The sequence below is a fragment of the Monodon monoceros genome, unplaced genomic scaffold (assembly GCF_005190385.1).
Source record: "Monodon monoceros isolate NGI ecotype Baffin Bay Population unplaced genomic scaffold, NGI_Narwhal_1 Super_Scaffold_6, whole genome shotgun sequence".
In the NCBI taxonomy this organism is placed as follows: domain Eukaryota; kingdom Metazoa; phylum Chordata; class Mammalia; order Artiodactyla; family Monodontidae; genus Monodon; species Monodon monoceros.
Genome location: NW_021703783.1, coordinates 43674676 through 43694474, shown reverse-complemented (window position 1 = coordinate 43694474; position 19799 = coordinate 43674676). Strand labels below are relative to the sequence as shown.

Below are 19799 nucleotides of genomic sequence, written 5' to 3'. Positions count from 1 at the left end.
TGCACCATTCCTTTACTGCTGTGGGGCTTGCCCCTGGAGCAGACCCTCCTCTTTGCGCCCCGTGAGCTTCTTTGCTTGTAGTATCTCAGATTTTACATGTTCCACGTTGTGCCACGTAACCCCCTTCAAGATACCGTTTGGAGGGTGGGGGAGATCTGCTTCCCAATGTGACTGGGCTGTGGGGTTCTGACTACCTTGCTCACAGGTTCATGGTTTGATAAACTTGTATTCAAAAACTTGAAATGTAGGACGCCATTAAGTGTCTGTTTATATTTTTGGAATATTTGTACTACTTACAATTAATGAATAAAAGTGGGTTTAAAAAACCCATCCGTGAATGGGCACTGCCTCCTGACCCTCCTGTTGTTCATTCGGGCACTTACCCCCCCCTTCTTCCCTTAAAACGCCTCTGTCATGATGAGGCTGGAGCGCCCAAGCTGGGGGACCAGCCGCGCACTCAGCACAGGGATTTTGCTCAAGGTTACAGAAGTCGGGCTACATTAGCTCTTCCCTGGCCCCCATGTGGAATCAACCGCATTGCCATCCAGGTGCTTAATAAGCATATGCTTGGTGTCCTGTTGACTTCTGGGGAGGAACCAGAAGCCCCAAGGGATTTAGAGTCTTCCTTCTGTGCCCCTTACTGATTTCCCCAAACTAGGAGCCTTGAAACTCAGAGCCCGGCATGGTTCTTGGCACATAGTAGGCACTCAGATATTGACTGGGCTGATCTATGACCCCAAGGGGCAAAACAGAATGACCTAATAACTCACTCCAGGCCCTTCTCCCAGACTTCCCCTCTGAGAAATGCCCAGGAGCTTCTCGGGAGGCGCTTGCCAGCCTGGACATCCCATGCACTCGGAGGGCGGGGGGCAGCCCCAGCCCCTGCTTCCTGTCATCAGTGTAATGCATTCATATCTACAATATGGCAAATTTCATATCCTCCCACCCTCTTTCCTGCATTATTGATGGGCTGTGCACTTTTAAAAAATCAATTAGATCAGGGTGTGGAGCTGGAGTTAAAAGAAGCCTTTAAAAGTCTGCTCTTGTTTTTGCTCTTTTGAATAGGAACAGATACAGCTTTCTCTCTGGTTTGAATAAGTCAAGCTCAGGGCTAGGTTGGCTGTGATTGGCCAGGACTAGGAAAATGCGGTTAGGATGCAAACGCAAGCAAATATAACCCAGTGTATGCGCAGTCATTACTAAGGTAAGGCAGCAGGACCTGGAACCTCCAGCATTGGGTGGTTCCTCAACAGTGCTTACCCGCCAGAAAACTGGGAAGACCGCTGAGAGAGAAGGCAAGGTAAGTTCTATTTGGTTTATGGATGCACGTCAATAGAGCAATTTTACTTGAACTAGAAAGAAACAAAAGAAAGAGATTAAAATTTCCTTGGCTTTGTGTTCTCGGATGAGGCTTTTAAAGGGTTGAACCAGGAGTTTGTGACCAGTTTTGCAAACTTCCTGCTGAGAAGTCGAGGTGCTTTTTAGAGACCACTAAACATAGGACACACTTTCAAAAGCTTGGAAAGATTCACCCATCTCAAAGAGATGGTATGGGGCAAGGCAGAAATTTAAACCAGCTTCCTGTGCTTGGGGTCCATTCCTAGGAGTATTGGTAAGAATTAAGGGCCACCAGCTTTTAGGCTGGGATTTCAAAACTGCACCCCGCCCAGCGGTTTGTGCAGTGGTCTCAAAGGGTGCTGAGTTGATAAATTAGGACTTGAGGAGGAGGGAGGGAGAGACTGAGCTTTGGGGGACTTTGCTCAGTCCCCCAATCACATTTCCTGGGTGTTCCAGTATGGCAAAGTCCCTGCTTTGAGCATGTCCTCTCCTGCATTTCAGGGACCCTGGCCCAGTGAGCATTTTGATTGCCAAGTCCCTGCTGGAAAATGGGACTGCTTTTGGCCTCCGGACTCACAGTTCGAATTAGTGCCAGCTGGTTTGACTTTTACCAGGTTTACTCTTACCTCTCTCCAAGGAATGAATTCCTTGTCCCCTTCCCCTAGTTGGGTCACAGCATTTGCCTTTAATGACTGAAATCTAGGGTCTGAAGAAAACCTGAACAAATATTTCCTGGCAATTCTAAGCAGCACAGGGTGGGGCAGTGCCAATTATCAAATTAAATCCTTAAACACTGGCAGCTCCGAATCACTGCTCTGCTTTAGTCCTGCTGTAGCAGTAGACAGAGTTTTTTGTCTTTTCTTTTGTTTTTTTGCCAATGTCCATACTAGATAATGGCACATACTCTCCAAACCTGGGTTCATCCACCAAGGCTTAAGAAAAGAATGGCCAGACATGCTCCTCTTAACAAGCACAATATGCCTCCAAATAGCAAAACCCCAGATAGTCCTTTCTGGGTGGGGTTGTTTTTTCTTTGTTTTTCTTTTTCTTTATCCTATGTAACTTCGTCAAGCCCTTCCTTTTTCCTTTGCCTCTTGGAAGCATTCATCAGTGACGTGTATCAATCAGATTGCAAGCCCCTTGAGAGCAAGAACCAGGCAGGAGGGGCTCCCCTGGTGGCGCAGTGGCTGAGAGTCCGCCTGCCGATGCAGGGGACGCGGGTTCGTGCCCCGGTCCGGGAAGATCCCACATGCCGCGGAGCCTGCGTGTTCGGAGCCAGTGCTCCGCAACTGGAGAGGCCACAACAGTGAGAGGCCCGCGTACCGCAAAAAAAAAAAAGAACCAGGCAGGAATTTTCATTATTTAAAGCCTGTGTGGCCATGGACATGTGTAGGTGCTTAATAACCCTAGACACACTTCGAACAGAGATGGTACACAATCCATACTTCTCTTGACCTCTTCCTCCCTCTCGCCACCCTGTCTGTGGGCGGCCACAGCACCACTGTCTGGGTCTGTGTGGGAGGGGCCGGGGGGAGGATCTGCCCACAGGCCACGCCCACCTGCCCCTGCTGGCACCCTGAACTCTTTGTCCCAGGCCCAGCCCTGCCATTTCACTTTCCCTCTTCTGTGAGGCACAGGGAATATATTAGTCATGTGACAGAAGCAGAATGGGTTGTCTGAGTTTTAGGATAGTTTACTTGAAAAAGTCTGGGAAGTAAAAGCTCAAATTGTTGACTGTGGAGAGGACCTGGCAAGCAGGGAGTCTGGGAGAGTTAGAGGGACTGGGAATGAAAGAAGGAAACCCAGTTTGGAAATACTTATTCCGACCTGAGCTTTTCAATCCCATGTGCCACTAAATTTAGGTAAGTTAGGAAGGGCTGCAGTACATCACAGAAACTAGAAAAGAGCACAGATTTTAAGATCAGGTATGGATTTCATTCTAGTGATACTGAGTAAATTATTTAACCTCTCTGAACCTCAATTTTCCCACAGTGTAAGACAAAGAAAATATACTCAGCTTACGAGAATTAAATGAGAGAACATAAAGTGAACCAACACAGGGCTTAGCATATTTGTCACCCCTTCAGTAAATAATCATGGCTGTGTTATCAGAGCTCTTAACAAGGAAAGTGGCAAGTGGGAAGCAGAATTTCCGGTGGGGATCCCTGGGCCAGCCAGCCTTACGACATGAACTTGGACAAGTCATTTTCCGCATCACTGTGAGATAGTGCAGGGATGCACCACAAGGACACGGCAGGATGGCTGACAAGAGATTGGGAAGTGAGTTAGGAGGAAAACTGGCTGGATGACTGCTGTGAGAGGCGTGTCATCTCCGTGCTTGCTCTGTGATGTTTCAGTCCCAGGAAGACAAAGCGCCATGTCTCTGAGCAGTGCCTTTCAGGCTGTGGGCAACGACCCTGGGATCATCACCTGGAGAATAGAGGTGAGCTGGGCTGGATGGGGGCAGAAGACTCTGGTCTGCTGAAGGCCCTCCACGTGCCTTGATCTCCTGTCTGGTTCATCAACAGTGAGAGGCAGCTCCAAAGGGCACGTTTTCCGATCCTTGACCCCTCCTGGGTGCTCAGAGCAGGCGTGTGACAGGTGGAGGAAATGTTCTTGGCCTTGGAGAGCAGGGCTCCAAGCAAAAATAGGCTTGCCTTTTATCTAGCCATCAGCACTTCTAGTAAATGCCCTGGAGAGATGGGTGGGGCCCAGGCCCACCCACGGAGCCCTGAGACACCTGGCCGCTTCTGTCAGGACAATGGAACCTGTCTTCCACGGGGCACTCTGGCTCCTGCAAGGTGGTAGGAAGATTTGGCGGGTACAGCACAGATCGGTGCCCTGCTCATCCCTTCTCCCACTCGGGGCTTGAGCCCCTCTGGCTGACCTCGAGCTCTAACGGTCTATAGTTGGGAACCACCCTGGCCTGGCAGCCTCACCCCACCTCCCTGCTCTGAGCCCAGTAAGTGGGTCTGCTGCAGAAAACCCAGAGATGATGCCCCACCTCACCATCCTCCACCACGAGGGGGGTCACAGCCCCCTAGCAAGCCGCTCAGAGCTTGTGAGAGCCCAGGTCACTCCCACTGTTTTAAGGCTCCCGGTTTATTTAAAAACTAATAGGTACTAAAAGAGTTACGCAAACTGGGGGATATTTAACATTTTTACATTTAACACGTATTCTACACAGAATACACTCAAACATGACTGCAGGCTTACCTACTAGGAGGTATGATGAAAGTCCACATCTGAGGCCATGGGAATGGCTCTCTTGGGACAAGCCACACATGCTGGTGACAGGTGCATCAGGGCTCCCACCCAGACTCCAAATACAGAGCCCTTGGCAGGGAGCCTGCACATGGCCGGCACTCCCCCCCAGAGCCTCACAGAATCCTGGCTCCCCATTCTGTCAGAACTTGGCCAGCTCTGGGTGGTCAGAGCCAGCGCTAGAGGCACTCTGGGGCGGCGGCTCAGAGACAGGCTTTTACTTGAGGGCTTACACCCAACTCTGCAAAGGACTGAGGTGGCACACAGGCTCTTCACGGTGTAGCAAGATGAGGCCGGGCAGGCGGTGCGAGGAGGATGGGGTGAGGACAGGCACCCAGATCCAGACCCAGGGCTGGGCAGGTGGAGTTCAGCAGAAGCCAGAGGGGTGACCGCGCTAATCCTGTGGCTGGCCGCCACGCCCCGTGGGGACATCTCCCCACTCTCCCCTGCCGCCTGTGTCAAATGACGGCGTGCGGGGGAGGCCTGGGGGGGGGGTCGGGGGAGGAGGGAAAGAATGCAGCCTATACACACCCCTTGTCCTTCCAGAAAATGGAGCTGGCACTAGTGCCCCTGAATGCCCACGGCACCTTCTATGAGGGGGACTGCTACATCATCCTCTCGGTGAGCACCATGCTCTGGGGCCCCACTGGGAGATCTGCCCGTGAGGTTAATCTGGTATCCATCTTGATTCTTCCTCGCTTTTATATAGAACAGGCCTCCAGTTTGACTATCAAAGGGTTTCTTAGGCCAGGGTTTTAAACTTTGCATCAGAGGGTATGGGTGTGGCCCTCAGTCTGAACCTCAGCGAGTCGCCTACAGCAGCACTTCTCCCTCTGGGACCCAGACCCCAGATCACAGTGCTGTGAAGGAAGGCCAGGTGGATACAAGGCCACCTCTGGCCTCGAAGTACTCATCTAGCGGAGGAAACAATCTCCCGCGTGGACGGCACTGACAGAGCCATGCAGGTGGACAGCAGCGCTGTGCCAGATGTGCAAGCGCAGGGGTGCGAAAGAGCAGCAAGAAAAGCCTGCAGTCCAACCCGGAAAAGATCCCCATTGGTCTCTGTTTATTTTGAGAACAATAAGCTGTCAACATTCCCCAAATGTGGGGAGGGATTTGCGCTGCCAGGGCTTGAGCCACAGAGGAGGTCTGCACCCGGGCCACTGCAGGGAGGGAGAGGCCCCGAGCCTGCCAAGGGCAGGACACAAGTCACCGTAGGCCACGTTCTTCCCACGCCAGAAGGGCCAGCAGCGAAGGGGAGGCGAGCTGGCCCCTGACCTGATCTCTCTGACTACATCCCAGACCCGGAGAATGGGCAGCATCCTCTCCCAGGACATCCACTTCTGGATTGGGAAGGACTCCTCGCAGGATGAGAAGAGCTGCGCAGCTATCTACACTACGCAGCTGGATGATTACCTGGGGGGCAGCCCCGTGCAGCACCGGGAGGTCCAGTGCCACGAGTCCGACACCTTCCGCGGCTACTTCAAGCAGGGCATCATGTGAGTAGCTATGCACAGAGCAAGGACGTAAGCGCAGTTTACCAAAGAGGAAACCAAAAGGGCCAAAATGTATATGAAGAAAGTCATCAGAGAAATGCAAATCCAAACAAAGCCATCATTTCCGCCTACTAGAGCAGCGTAAATCAGAGAGCTGAGAGGCGCCAAGTGTCGTCGAAGCTCTGGGGAGACAGGTGCCCTGCTGGTGCAAGTGAGAACTGGCCCAACATTCCAGAGAGTAGTCTGCTGCCACTGGGGCAGATCTCACCCCCGGCGTGTGACCCAAAGGAGCCCTCACCTTCCCAGGTCCACAAGGGCACATGAACCAGAACGTTCACACTAGTGGTGGTGGGAAGCTGCAGGCAATGTGGACAGGAAAAACACTCCGCGACACAGCGGAGTGCAGTGCCACAGCTGGAAGCAACAGATTAGAGGCACATCTGACATGTGGACAGACCTTAAAAACATGGGGCTTAGGGAGCACAGGTAGAAACAGGCTTGAAATATAGAACAGAATGCCAATTTCTGTTTTAAAAAAAATACATAAACTCAAAACAACAGGCCACATTTTACCAGAATGAAAATAAAAAGACTGATGTTAAACTGTTAGAATGGATGCCTATGGCGGGGAGAGAAAGGGGGGTAGGGTATACAGATAAAAGGGAACACATAAATACTTACTACAAGAGAGGGGTCTCATAAAGGCCAATGGTGAAAACCTTCCACAAACTGAGGAGCTTGATTACCTCAAAACTTTGCACTTGAGATTGAAAAGAAAAAGGAATTCCAATGAGCTTGACAGTTCTGAGGCTGGTCCAAGGCCAGCTTCTTGCAGGTCAGCAGTCCCCACTGAGGACCTACTGGGCACAGAGCACCACGCTGAGTCACCAGGGAAGCCTCTGCTCCCCGTGGCTTTCTGCGTGCCCTTCACGTATGGGACCCCTGGGGGAGGCTGGGCTGGGGTGAGGGCCAGGGGCGGGAGAGCGGATTCCTGGAGTGAGATGGTTTTTAAGGCCACGGTGTCATTAATGTTTCTGCTCCCGCCTGACTTGTGCCCCTCTCCCCATCACACGCGACAGTTTCTAGAACGAAACAAAAGAAGTTCTTCTGTGCTCTGGGGACTTCATCAGTGATGCACCCTCTGTCTGGAGAACTAGTCCTCTGGTGGTTGGTTCCTACTCTTAATATCCCAGCTCAAATGTCAGTCCTTCGGAGAAGACTGCCCTGAACACGCTGTCTGAGTGCACCTCTGTGGCAGTGGTGACCAGCATCTATGTCTACCTGGCTCATTTACTGTCGTCACCCACGTGGGCAGAGGTTGCATGTGTGTGATCCACAACTGTCTCCCCAGTACCTAGCACATAGCAGGTGCTCAATAAATAACGGATGTTCCCTCAGCTACAAGAAGGGGGGTGTGGCCTCCGGGATGAAGCACGTGGAGACCAATACCTATGATGTGAAGTGGCTGCTGCACGTGAAGGGGAAGAGAAACATCAGGGCCACCGAGGTAAGTCCTGCCCCTTGTCTGTCCTGGGCCCAGGGCCTCTCCGCCTAGCACCTAAGAACTCCTCCTACATAATGTCTACCTCTCCCCTGCAGGTGGAAATGAGCTGGGACAGTTTTAACCGAGGTGATGTCTTCCTGCTGGACCTTGGGAAGGTCATCATCCAGTGGAATGGCCCAGAGAGCAGCAGCAGGGAGCGTCTGAAGGTGTGGCCTGTTCTGTTGCTCCCTCCTTCCCCCCCCCCGCCCCCCCCACCCCCCGCGGGGCCTCTCGGGCTTGCACTCCCTCAGTTGCCCTTTCCTTCTTCTTTCCTCGCTGGCTCTTTCCTGCCCTTCAAGCCAGACCCCTGCCTTTGAGCAGCATCTGTTTCAGAGACAGGCCACGTGTGTGAGCCTGCGACTCAGCATCAGGGTTAACTCCTGTGTCTGGGATCCAGGCTGCTCCTCCGGTCCTCGGGCTTCTTTACAGGCTATGCTCCTGGCAAAGCATATTCGGGACAGGGAGCGAGGGGGCCGTGCTGAAATAGGAGTGATCGAAGGAGACAAGGAGGCGGCCAGTCCAGAGCTGATGAAGGTCCTTCAGGACACCCTCGGCCGGCACTCCATTATCAAGCCTGCGGTCCCCGATGAGATCACAGATCAGCAGCAGAAATCAAATATCACGCTGTATCAGTGAGTAGCTAAGCCTGGCTGCTGGCTGGAAGCTGGGGTAGGGGGAAGGTGTCCCCCCAGAAAACCAGCACTTCTGCTTCGCTCCTCGTTTGGGGTACAGGTGACTGGCTTTCTTTCAGTCTTTTTCAAATGCAGCTTCTGTAAGGAGCTCGGTGTTCCCTGAGCAGCTACCATCTGCTCTTGTTAGCAACTCTTCCTGGTCTCTGGGGGAGACCATTCCTTTGCTCAGATCTATATGTACCTAGGGATGTGGACAGCATAACGTTCGGAAGAGAGATGCACAAAAGTCTCCTCCACAGAACACAGTCCATCACATTCCTGTCTGCATTCAAGCCATGCCTGTCGCAAGAAGTTGAACTCTACCCAGAAACTCCATTCTAAGACAAAGCCATGCAATATCAGATTGACTACACGATGCTTTGTAGAAGAGAAGGTACAGGCTAACCTCTCCCCTTCTCTAGTGTCTCAGACTCAGCTGGGCAGCTGGCGGTCACAGATGTAGCAACGAGGCCTCTGGTCCAGGGCTTACTGAACCATGATGTAAGTAGAGCTTGGGTGGGCTTGGCTTGGGGTAGCCAGACCTGGCTTCAGAGGCAGACCCTAGGGAAAGGCCTTCCTCATGGTCTTGGGCAGGAGTAACCACTTTTATCCCTGACCGTCTGCTTCAGGACTGCTACATCCTAGACCAAAGTGGAACCAAGATCTACGTGTGGAAAGGAAGAGGAGCCACAAAGGTTGAGAAACAGATGGCCATGTCTAAAGCTCTGGTAGGAGCTATGGATGTGCAATATTGTCCAAAAAATTCTGTCCATAACACATCAGATGTGCTCAGAGAGCCATATTAGGCACCAGAGTATAGAACATCGCAGTTACATACATAACTTCAAAGTCAGACAAACTGGGATTCAAATCCAGGTTTAATGCCATCTCCTGGGGTTGTTGTGAGGATTAAGTAACATTTATAAAGCACTCAGAACAATACCTGGCGCACACACCTGCTCAGTAAAAGGTGGCTGTTATTATTGAAGGAGGTGTCACATATCAAGGGCAATGGCCCTGTCCTCAAGGAGCTTATGACATTATGCAGACCCATGCAGATGAACGAGGCAGGATGCACTTACAAAGCAAAAAAGGGGCAAATGAAGGTGATACAAAGTCAGTAGAGTACAGGAGTGCTGAAGTAACACAGAATAGAGGATCTTACAAAAAAAAAAAAAATCAGTAATAACCATGACAGGCCAATGAAGAGATGTCAGAATGTTCTACTCAGTCCTTTCCTTGAGGCAGGTGACTTGGTCCCTAGACAGAAGTGAGTTAGAATTTGACTCTGACTCTGAGAAGGGAACAGTCCTACCAACTGGCTTCACAGGGTTGAATCACCAGCCAAGTCAAGAGCCCAGTGCACTCCCGGACTGACCTGTCCTTTGGGTGGGGGGGGGGCACCCGCAGAACTTCATCAAGATGAAGGGCTACCCCAGCAGTACCAACGTGGAGACCGTCAGTGACGGTGCCGAGTCAGCCATGTTCAAGCAGCTGTTCCAGAAGTGGTCAGTGAAGGAACAGACCGTGGGTCTGGGGAAAACGTTCAGCATTGGTGAAATCGGTAAGATTGCCCCCAGATCGTGTTTTCACTGCCGGGACTCTGTAGAAAGGCAGGCACAGGTGCTTTTTGCTCACTTGGCTTCTCCCAACCCCTTCCGTGCAGCTAACGTTTTCCAGGATAAATTTGATGTGACTCTGCTGCACACCAAACCAGAGGTGGCAGCCCAGGAAAGAATGGTCGACGACGGCAACGGCAACGTTGAGGTAAGCCCAGTGACCCACATCCCAGGGCAGGCGGCAGCACTGGCCCTCCTGGCTGCTCTGCTCTACAGAAGGGACACGTGATTCCGTGTCTGCTTTGCTTTCCTTTCCACCTCTGGCACCTCAGGACTATTCAAAGAGGTGTCTGAGTCTGCAGGGTTTTCCCACAATTCTTCACGGAAGTGAAAGGTAGATACTCCAGTGTGCTATCAATAACTCACCTGGCAGACATATTCAAATCATCTCTGAGCCATGATGGGGATGCATCTGACCAGGGACGATCCAGTTCTTGGGATTCAAATCATGCAAATGTGATAAGCCCTCACCACTGGAAAGAAGCACCAGAGGGGGAAGGTGTACTTTGAATGGACGTTAGTGCCTCACCCACCTGGATTCTCTGCTAAGCATGGCCCAGTTCCCTCCAGGTAGCTGTTTCTTCACGGGACTCCCATCTCTGGGGAACTGTGTCTCCTTCTATGCCTAGGTCTGGAGAATTGAAAACCTGGAGCTGGTCCCCGTGGAGCATCAGTGGTATGGCTTCTTTTATGGGGGAGACTGCTATCTGGTTCTCTATACGTACGAGATGCACGGGAAGCCGCACTACATCTTGTACATCTGGCAGGTAGGCCTGGGGCAGCCTCTCAGCTTTGGATCCTGGCGCCTCCTCTGGCCACTGAGCTACGGCCGGGGGTAGCAGGGACCCATCGCACCCGCTCACCACTACAGGGCCGCCACGCCTCACAGGATGAGCTGGCAGCCTCGGCATACCAGGCAGTGGAGGTGGACCGGCAGTTTGATGGGGCCCCTGTGCAGGTTCGGGTTACCATGGGGAAGGAGCCACGCCACTTCATGGCCATCTTCAGAGGAAAGCTGGTTATCTTTGAGGTGAGAGCCCTCAGATACAATTATACCATAAGCAGAATGCTCAGAACCAGCAGGTCAGCAGGAGACTACAGTAGAGGAGAGGAGGGGTAGAGAGCAGGGCTTGGGGAAGACATAGACAAGAAGGGGGTGAATCTCTCTAAAGACACCGAAGTGAATCCCGACTGCCTAGGGCTTCAAGTCCAAACCACTGCCTAATTCGTGTTCAAGGTCTTTTATAATCTGACCCATATTACCTGTGCAGGCACATCACCCTCAGCTCCCTAGCCTACACACTCCACGCCAGTCAGGTGGGTGTCCTCGTTAGACCTCAGATGTGCCATATCATTACCTGTCCACCTCCCCCAGAGAATGTGCCCCTTCAGATTCAAGTTCCATTTCTTCCATGAAGCCCTGGCTGAAGCACTACCAGGAATGTATAATGTCACATGTTTGATATACACAAGTCTGTGGTCAAGTCCTAGTCTTGTCATTTATTAGCCAAGTTTCTAAGCCTGTTTCCCCATCTGCACTGTGGGATAATAATACCTACTTCACAAAGTTATTATGAGGATCTATAAAATGATGTAGATAAGGCACCAGCAAAGAGCCTGGCATATAATCAGGGTCTCATAATGAAAGCTAATACTATTGGTACCATAACTCCAGCTCACCTCAACCTCTCCCAGTTAGCCTAGACGCTCCTTGAGGGCAAAGACGGTGTCAAACACATCCATGTTCTCCACTATGCTAGACCAGTGCCCGGCGCACATGGTGCACCTTAGTTCCAGACGCTGGTTTTCTCTCTCTCTAGGGTGGGACTTCCAGGAAGGGAAATGCCCAGCCCGATCCTCCGGTAAGGCTCTTCCAGATTCAAGGAAATGACAAATCTAACACCAAAGCGGTGGAGGTTCCAGCCTTCACCTCCTCCCTAAACTCCAATGATGTCTTTCTGCTGCGGACCCAGGCAGAGCACTACCTGTGGTATGGCAAGGTAGGATGGCTGGCCAGTGGTCATACCAGCCCCTCAGAGCCCAGCCCTGCACCAACCCTCCTGTCAGCAAGGGCAAAGGAACTAAAGAGTGGGCTGGAGCAGTCCTCAAAAAAAGGAACCCTTTCCTAAAGGATCTTCAAAGGGACTGACAATGTTCCCCACAATTAGGCCTCTAATTAGAAACTCACTAACACACTGCTTACATCCAGGAGACCCTCCATAAACCTCTAATCACATGGAGGCTGGATGCAGGCTGGATAAGTCAATCTTTCCACACCAGTTTGGTGGACTGTAACAGGACGGCCATGAACACTGAACAAAAACACTAAAAATGTGATTTTTGTCAATTTAGATTGCGTCTGCATTAGAAAGCACTAAAATTGTTTTGCAAAAGAGAACTGAACAGGAAAAGATGCTCAACATCGTTAGTCATTAGGGAAATGCAAATGAAAACCCCAATGAGATACCACTACACACCTATTGGAATGACTGAAAAAAAAAAAGATAATATCAAGTGCTGGTGAGGATGCGAAGCAATAGGAGTTCTCACACACTGCTGGTGGGAATGCAAATATGGCCTTTGGAGAACAATTTGACAGTTTCTTATAAAACATACACGTACCATATGACCCAGCAACCCCATTCCTGGGTATGTACCTATGCGAAATAAAAAACTATCTTCACACAAAAACCTGTACACAAATGTTTATAGCACCATTATTTGTAATCACCAAAAACTGGAAGCAAACCAACTGGAGGATGGATAAACAAACAGCGGTGCATCCACACAATGGGATACTACTCAGCTATGGAAAGAAACAAGCTGTTGATACCCACAACTGCAAGGATGAATCTCAAATGCATTATGCTAAGTGCACAGTGCACTAGCACAGAGGCTACATAGTGTATGATTCCATTTATGACATGCTGGAAAAGGCAAAACTATCATGATGGAGAACACATCAGTGGTTGCCAGAGGTTAAGCATTCAGGGAGGGTTTGACTACAAAGGGGTAGGTAGCCCGAGGGAAATTTTTTGCAGTGGTGAGATGACTGTTCTGTTTTTGTTGTGGTGGTGGTAGCATGATTCTATGCATTCGTCAGGAGTCATAGAACTCTACGGCAAAAAGAGTGAATTTTCCTGTATATAATTTTTAAAATACACTTAAATTTTCTCTTAAAAAATAGTCAAAGGCAGGTGCTAAAATTCCAACTGAAAGCAAAACAAAGGTGACTTGTCAATATCCACTGTGGGTTTCAGAGTTTAGTCTTGTCCTTTGCCACCACTGTTTTCCTCCGTGCCCCCGCCCCTTGCCCCCTGCCCTTCCCAGCACCAGAACAAACCTATCTATCTCCCCGTCCTGAGGTACTGTGGCTTGGTAGATGATCCTGGCTGCACTGAGCTATTAGTCTCAGACACTTTTTTCCCACATCAACGTGCCTGTGTGCAGCTAACATCTGTGTTCTCCCCACCCCACTCTCAGGGGTCTAGTGGGGATGAGCGGGCAATGGCTAAGGAGCTGGCCGGGCTTCTCTGTGATGGCACCGAGAACACAGTGGCTGAGGGCCAGGAGCCAGCTGAGTTCTGGGACCTGCTGGGAGGAAAAACTCCCTATGCCAATGACAAAAGGTACAGGACCACAGCATCCCCTCCTCTTGGCTCCCCCTGCCTACAGACTTGTGAACTGCACATGATTTCTAAGCAGCTCAGTTCCTCTACTAAATGGACTGTATTGCAGACTACAGCAGGAAATCCTAGATGTCCAGTCCCGTCTCTTTGAATGTTCCAATAAGCCTGGCCGTTTCATTGTCACTGAGATCACAGACTTCACCCAGGATGACCTGAACCCAGATGACGTGATGCTCCTGGATACCTGGGACCAGGTAAGACAGCCAGAGAGCTTGGAACAAATGACAAAGATCCTCAAGCTTTAGGCTATTTTTTGCGTAGCACCTCTCCCCAACCCCCCCACATAAAGCCAGGGTAGCCCTGGACCATCCCCAAGCCAATCAAACATTTGTCAGTGGTGACCAAAGGAAGAACCTGCTTTTTGCCAGGGCTGGAGAGACTAGAATGTTGTTTAAAACTCACCATCCTGGGAATTTTCCCACTTTGCTTTAGGAAAATCACGCCATCCTATCATCATGCACTCCGTTCTCTCAGGACCAAGGGCAGCAGGCTCCACACCCAGGGATATGGGCCTTTTAGGGAACAAAGGGATATGAAAGCGTATCTTCAAGGCCACCCCTTCACCACATCCCATTTTCTTCAGTTTGGCTCAGTAAACATACTCAACACCTTGTCTGTTCTAATCACTGTGCCGGGTGTGGTGTCACCAAGGCCAAGGGCCTCATCCTACTCTCAGAGTTTAAGGCTGAGCGGGGGTGGAGGAGACCGGACATAGAAACATCATTTTAGTATGAGGGAGGTATGTATGAGGTGCCATGGGAGCACAAATAAGGGGCACTCAACACAGTTTAGGGGCTCAGTGAAGACTTTCTGGAGGAGATGGCTCCCAGACTCAAAGGATAAACAGGCATTAATCAGGTAAAGAGGGCATTCAGGCAAAGGAAAACCAAGGCATGAATAGTCTAGTATACAGGGAACTACAAATAGTATCGTCAGAGCATAAGACAGAGTTGAAGAGCACGCTAGAGGTGGAGCTAAAGAAGTAGGGGTGGGCCTTACCTACCACGTCAAGAAGTTTGAAATTCATCCGGGAAAGCTACTGAAATTTAAGCAGGCGAGTGACATGGTCAGACTGTGCTTTAGATAGATCACTCTGGCGAGTGTAGGAGAGGAGGGATGGCTTGTGAGGAAAAAGACTGTATGTTGGGAGACCTATCAGCAGACCACTGTCCTAGTCCAGTAAGAGCAGCTGCCGGCCCACACAGGAGCTGTGGAGTAGAGACAGAGGGATGGTGACAGACTGAACAAAAGCATAGGAGGTAAATTAGCTAAGTCCTGGTGTTATGGAAGGCATTTAGGATGACTCCCAGGTTATTGCCTTGGGTGACTGAATGGACACCATTCACCAAGAATGGAGACACAGATACAAGTTTAGAAAAGAGCTACATTTGGGGGGTGTTACACTTGACGTGCTTGGAGTCAGCCAAGAGGAGGTGTTTTGCAAGAAGCTGGATCCAGGAAGCTAAAGTTCAGAGAGAGAGAGTTCAGGACTGGAGATGTAGATTGGGGAGATACATAAATCAAAATGAATCTGAGAAAAGCTTTACTCTGATGAGGCTGTGAACTACTGACAGGGAAAGACAGGGCAGCACGTATGATCTAGTATTGATACTTAGCCCTTGGTATGAGCTCAATAACAAATACTCAATCTCTACAACAACAGGTGTTCTTGTGGATTGGGGCTGAGGCCAACGCCACAGAGGAGGAGAGCGCTCTTGCTACCGCCCAGGAGTACCTGCACACTCACCCCAGCGGCCGCGACACCGGCACACCAATCCTAATCATTAAACAGGGGTTTGAGCCTCCCATATTCACAGGCTGGTTCTTGGCCTGGGACGCTCACATTTGGAACGTAAGAACAGAGAGGACCGGGAAGGTGTGCTTACTGCCAGGGCGCTCGGCACTAAGAGCTCAGTGGGATGGCGGGGTACTCAAGGGCTTAGTAAACCCAGGACCGCATCTCCCCCACTCCCTCTCCCCTCCCTGCTTTTTACTTTCCTTCTCTTTCGCGCCCACCAGGGCACTAAGTCCAGTTAGAGAATTCACAGCTTGCCTCAGGAGCAAGCAGTGTGTGAAAACGTAATAAAGTTTATAAAGTATATCCACACACATTACTCTTTGAGCTCTACATCCTGATAGCTAGGGAACAGTTTCCTGTGTTAACAGATGAGGAATCTCAGAGGAGAAGTTATTTGTCTGAAGTCACAATTAACCAGCGGAAAGAAGCCAGGTTTACTGACTCCTAGTCAACTGCTTTTAGTATGGAGCATTGAGGGGCCACCAGCAAAGAATGCAGACCATGTTTAAGTACCTCCCAACCCTGCATAGACCCAGAAGGGGGGGATTTTCATTTTTGCTTATCCCTGAAATGTCTTCTGTCCCCTGGCTTTTTTGCTTCTCTCGAGGGTACAGACCAGGCCTGACATGTCCCTCCCCTATAAGCAGCATCTCATGCTGTATTTTCCATTTCTTCTTTTCAGGCAGGGAAATCATATGAACAGTTAAAAGAAGAGCTGGGAGACGCTGCTGCTATCACGCGAATCACTGCTGTGAGTTTCTTGGAGGAGCTATTCACAGACAACCAGAGCCAGAGAGAAACAGCAAATGCTACAGATGCAACATGGCCAAAATCCTATCATGTCCTTCTTAGTATGACTCTGGTGGTCTATTTTGATATGAAGATTGTTTTAATCGGTAGAAATGCAGGTCTCAGAGCCAAGTTCCTTATTTTACTGCCTTCCAGAATTTAGAACAGACTTGCTGTTTAAAAAAACAATGAAAACAAAACCAAATTTTATTATTCAACTCTCTCTGTCATTCAGGACAGATTAAACTTACTGTTAGTATTTTTCAGAAATAATAAGCTTCTAACCCACATGATAATGTTTATCAGTTTCAGACAGGGGCGTCCACAGAAACTCAGGCCATTACCCCTATTTTGTTGTTGTTGTTGTTGTTGTTGGTTTTTGTTTTTTGCGATACACGGGCCTCTCACTGTTGTGGCCTCTCCCGTTGCGGAGCACAGGCTACGGACGAGCAGGCTCAGCGGCCATGGCTCACGGGCCCAGCCGCTCCTCGGCATGTGGGATCCTCCGGGGCACGAACCCGTGTCCCCTGCATCGGCAGGCAGACTCTCAACCACTGTGCCACCAGGGAAGCCCTTTTACCCCTATTTTAATGGCCAAAAGAAGTGGAGCTTCTGGCCAGGAATCCAACAGCTCTTTAACATCAGGACAAGTACATGGCACCACTGTCCGAACCATCTGGCAGTTTTGTCCTTTGTGCACAAACTCAAGATTTCAAAGCTAATGGCAATGTAGCATCTTTAAAAAGTATTTAAAAGAAGTATGACTTGAATTTGAAGTCATTTGAAGACTGGAAATGTAGAGCCCAAGTAAAAGTACCAATAGAAGGAATGTGATCACAGTATTTAAATGATGTTCAAGCAAAACATCTACGCCAAACTGGCTATACAGGATTTACCTTAGACTTACTGAATCACTTTCCCAAGAAGGACCCTAAAATCTGAATATTTTAGATTCCCAGATGATTCTGACATGCAGCCAGTTTTGGGGACCATTGTTCTAAAGGATGATTATAAAGTATGAAGTGGTAAAAACCAAAATTTAAATATTATAAACACAGAACTTCAATGGCACAGACCTGAAGAGTCTTATCCAGTGTCTACATTCTTATCTTCCCTAGGATATGAGGGGCACAACCCTCTCCCTAAATTCTGAGCCAAAATATTACCCCGTAGAAGTTCTGTTGAAAAATCAGAGTCAGGAGTTGCCTGAGGATGTGAACCCTGCCAAAAAGGAGGTGAGTGGCTGCATCTGATGTACGTGGAGCTCTCCATGAGTAAAGCACCTTCTCAGTATACAGCCTAGGACAGATCTGGAACACTGTAAAGCACTCAATAGACATCTGAATCACCCAGGAGCTCAAGCCGAAAACCCAGGGCTCCTTCTTGCTTCTTTTTTCTCACCTCCCACATCAATCCATCAGCTAGCTTCCATTCACTGCTCTCCATCTCTCTGCTGCCAGTACGGTCCAGCCATATGGACCACTGCCATAGGCCCCCAACTGGTTTCCACCCCTGCCCTACAATCTGTTCCCCACATAACCACCAATGGGCTTCTACAACAGATGATACTTTTCTATTTAAAACACCCTGAACGGCTTCCCACTACACTTAGAATCCAAAGTTCTTCTGATGGCCTCCAAGGCCCCTAACGATCTGGCCCCTGCCCACCTCTGATTTCATCTCACAGACCACTACCCTCTTCACTTCCCGCCCTTCAGCCGGTGGCTGTTTTTCCGTTCCTCAAACATGAGCCTTTATGCTTGCTATTGCTCCTGCCTGAAAACATTTTTCTCCCAGATCATCAGACAACCAGCTCCTCCTCACTATTCAGGTCTCAGTTGCAATGCCACCTCCCCAGGAAGGCCTCCCCTGACCACCCCGACACTGCCTCCCTCACCGCCTATAGTCCCTTTATACTGGGTCACCGTCTATCTGCCCCACTCCAGTGATACCCTCAAGAGCAAGGACCTTGTCTGTTTTGTTCACGCCCACGTTCTCAGCTTTTCAGCATCTAGAATGGTGCCCAGCAGATCACAGGCACACCTTAAGTTTCAGCTGATTGAATTAACAGTCATGTTGAATGAACTAATTTATTTCCCCCTTGAAGGGGAAGGGCCTCTGGATTTTCCACAGTGTCTTATCTAACCAACTCTTAAGTATCTGGGCTGCAACTTTCTTGAAAACAGAGACCATATCTTAATAATTTTACTTGCACAGTAAATATTCATTAATCATTAATAAATAAATGTTAGGAGAATTTTATGCTCTCATTAAGGTCCACCTGATCTTGCATTTGAAAATGTCCGGATAAAAAATGGCAGATAAGGGCAGAAAGCAAGGAAAACCATCAATTTAGTTCTCCATTCAGCCAAAGCCTAATGTTCAGAACTTGTACATAATATATAACCCATTTCTTGTCCTTCTGGCAAGACACTGGTGCCAGGTGGGACTGTGCGCAAATCCAGCCAGGGCTTTCAGAGGCCAAGGTGGGACTCCACAAGCCAAAGAACTCTCCGATGAATAATTTAAGTCTATTAAAAACTTTCTGAAAAAATCATTCTACTTCCCCTTTCAGGGAACTACCTGGGACTCTCTCTTGGCCCCATTTCCCCGACCCCGTTAGCACTGACAGGTGCTAGGTCTTCCTTCTAACTAGAAGCTTTGTCTTCTCTCTTAGAATTACCTCTCTGAACAGGACTTTGTTTCTGTGTTTGGCATCACAAGAGGGCAATTTGCTGCTCTGCCTGGCTGGAAACAGCTCCAGATGAAGAAAGAAAAGGGGCTTTTCTGAGGGAAGAAGGCATCTGCCTACTGCGAGACGCCAGGAGAAAGCAGAGAGTGCCAGTACCAGGAAAGAATTTCTCTACTAACTTCTGCCTAACGTCCAGCTACTTAACGGTGACACAGTAGGCTCTGCAAAGCACAGCATGTTCTCCATTTTTCTCATCCCTGCGTTCCTTAGTTGTTATATACCTAAAATGTTAGCTACCCACTTTTTAATTTTTCTGGCCTCAGCAGAAAGCACTAAAACTGCAGGAATCTGGAGAAGTCAAAAGTAAGAGAACAAAAAAACTAAGTTTAAAGTGTTTAATATTGGGGCAAGGGCCTGAGTTTGTTTTAAATCTTAAGATCGGTATTTCCTATTTAACCCACAAATCACTGAAATTATTCACATATACACCCTGAGGTCAAAATCTAAATGCTCAGAACTGTATGTGCCAGAGATTTTTAAATTTTCAAGTAAAGATACCTGTAAGAGCAAAAGGGAGGTTTTTTTCAGTATTTTGGGTCTGCCCATTATGATAACTATTTTGTTCTACTGGGAGAAATGTCTCAGTACTGGGCAAGTAAAGAGGCACTGCTGAGTGAGCTCTCTGGATAACTGGAATCCCTGTTGACCTAAGAATGCCAAAATCTGCCTTACAGCTGTCCAGGAAACCTCAGTCCCCACCCATCCCCACCCCACTATCCAGAGGAGAAACAGGGCCATGTGTTATTAATTTCAGTAATGAGGACAGAATCAGTGTGTATACCACTGCAGAGAGCCTTCAAAGCACACTATGGACATCAACAAATGAACCACATTTTCCAG

General features: G+C 49.3%; 1 protein-coding gene across 1 annotated transcript; it reads left to right on the top strand.

The window, feature by feature from the left end:
• The first annotated feature begins 356 nt into the window (after nucleotides 1-356).
• On the top strand, nucleotides 357-19685 carry AVIL (advillin). Its single transcript, XM_029204153.1, has 19 exons — nucleotides 357-3781; nucleotides 5149-5223; nucleotides 5905-6101; nucleotides 7497-7605; nucleotides 7698-7808; nucleotides 8071-8273; nucleotides 8735-8813; nucleotides 8942-9040; nucleotides 9723-9876; nucleotides 9979-10079; nucleotides 10561-10698; nucleotides 10803-10961; nucleotides 11752-11931; nucleotides 13415-13560; nucleotides 13670-13814; nucleotides 15284-15496; nucleotides 16101-16169; nucleotides 17326-17442; nucleotides 18885-19685. The coding sequence occupies exons 1-19, from the start codon at nucleotides 3644-3646 to the stop codon at nucleotides 18996-18998; spliced, it is 2547 nt and encodes an 848-aa protein (XP_029059986.1). The 5' UTR covers nucleotides 357-3643; the 3' UTR covers nucleotides 18999-19685.
• The last annotated feature ends 114 nt before the right edge of the window (nucleotides 19686-19799 follow it).

Coding starts and splice junctions, on each gene's coding strand:
- AVIL (XM_029204153.1), top strand. CDS start 3,644: ATGACTGCTGTGAGAGGCGTGTCATCTCCGTGCTTGCTCTGTGATGTT. Junction 3,782..5,148: donor TCATCACCTGGAGAATAGAG/GTGAGCTGGGCT, acceptor TTGTCCTTCCAG/AAAATGGAGCTGGCACTAGT. Junction 8,814..8,941: donor AGGGCTTACTGAACCATGAT/GTAAGTAGAGCT, acceptor CGTCTGCTTCAG/GACTGCTACATCCTAGACCA.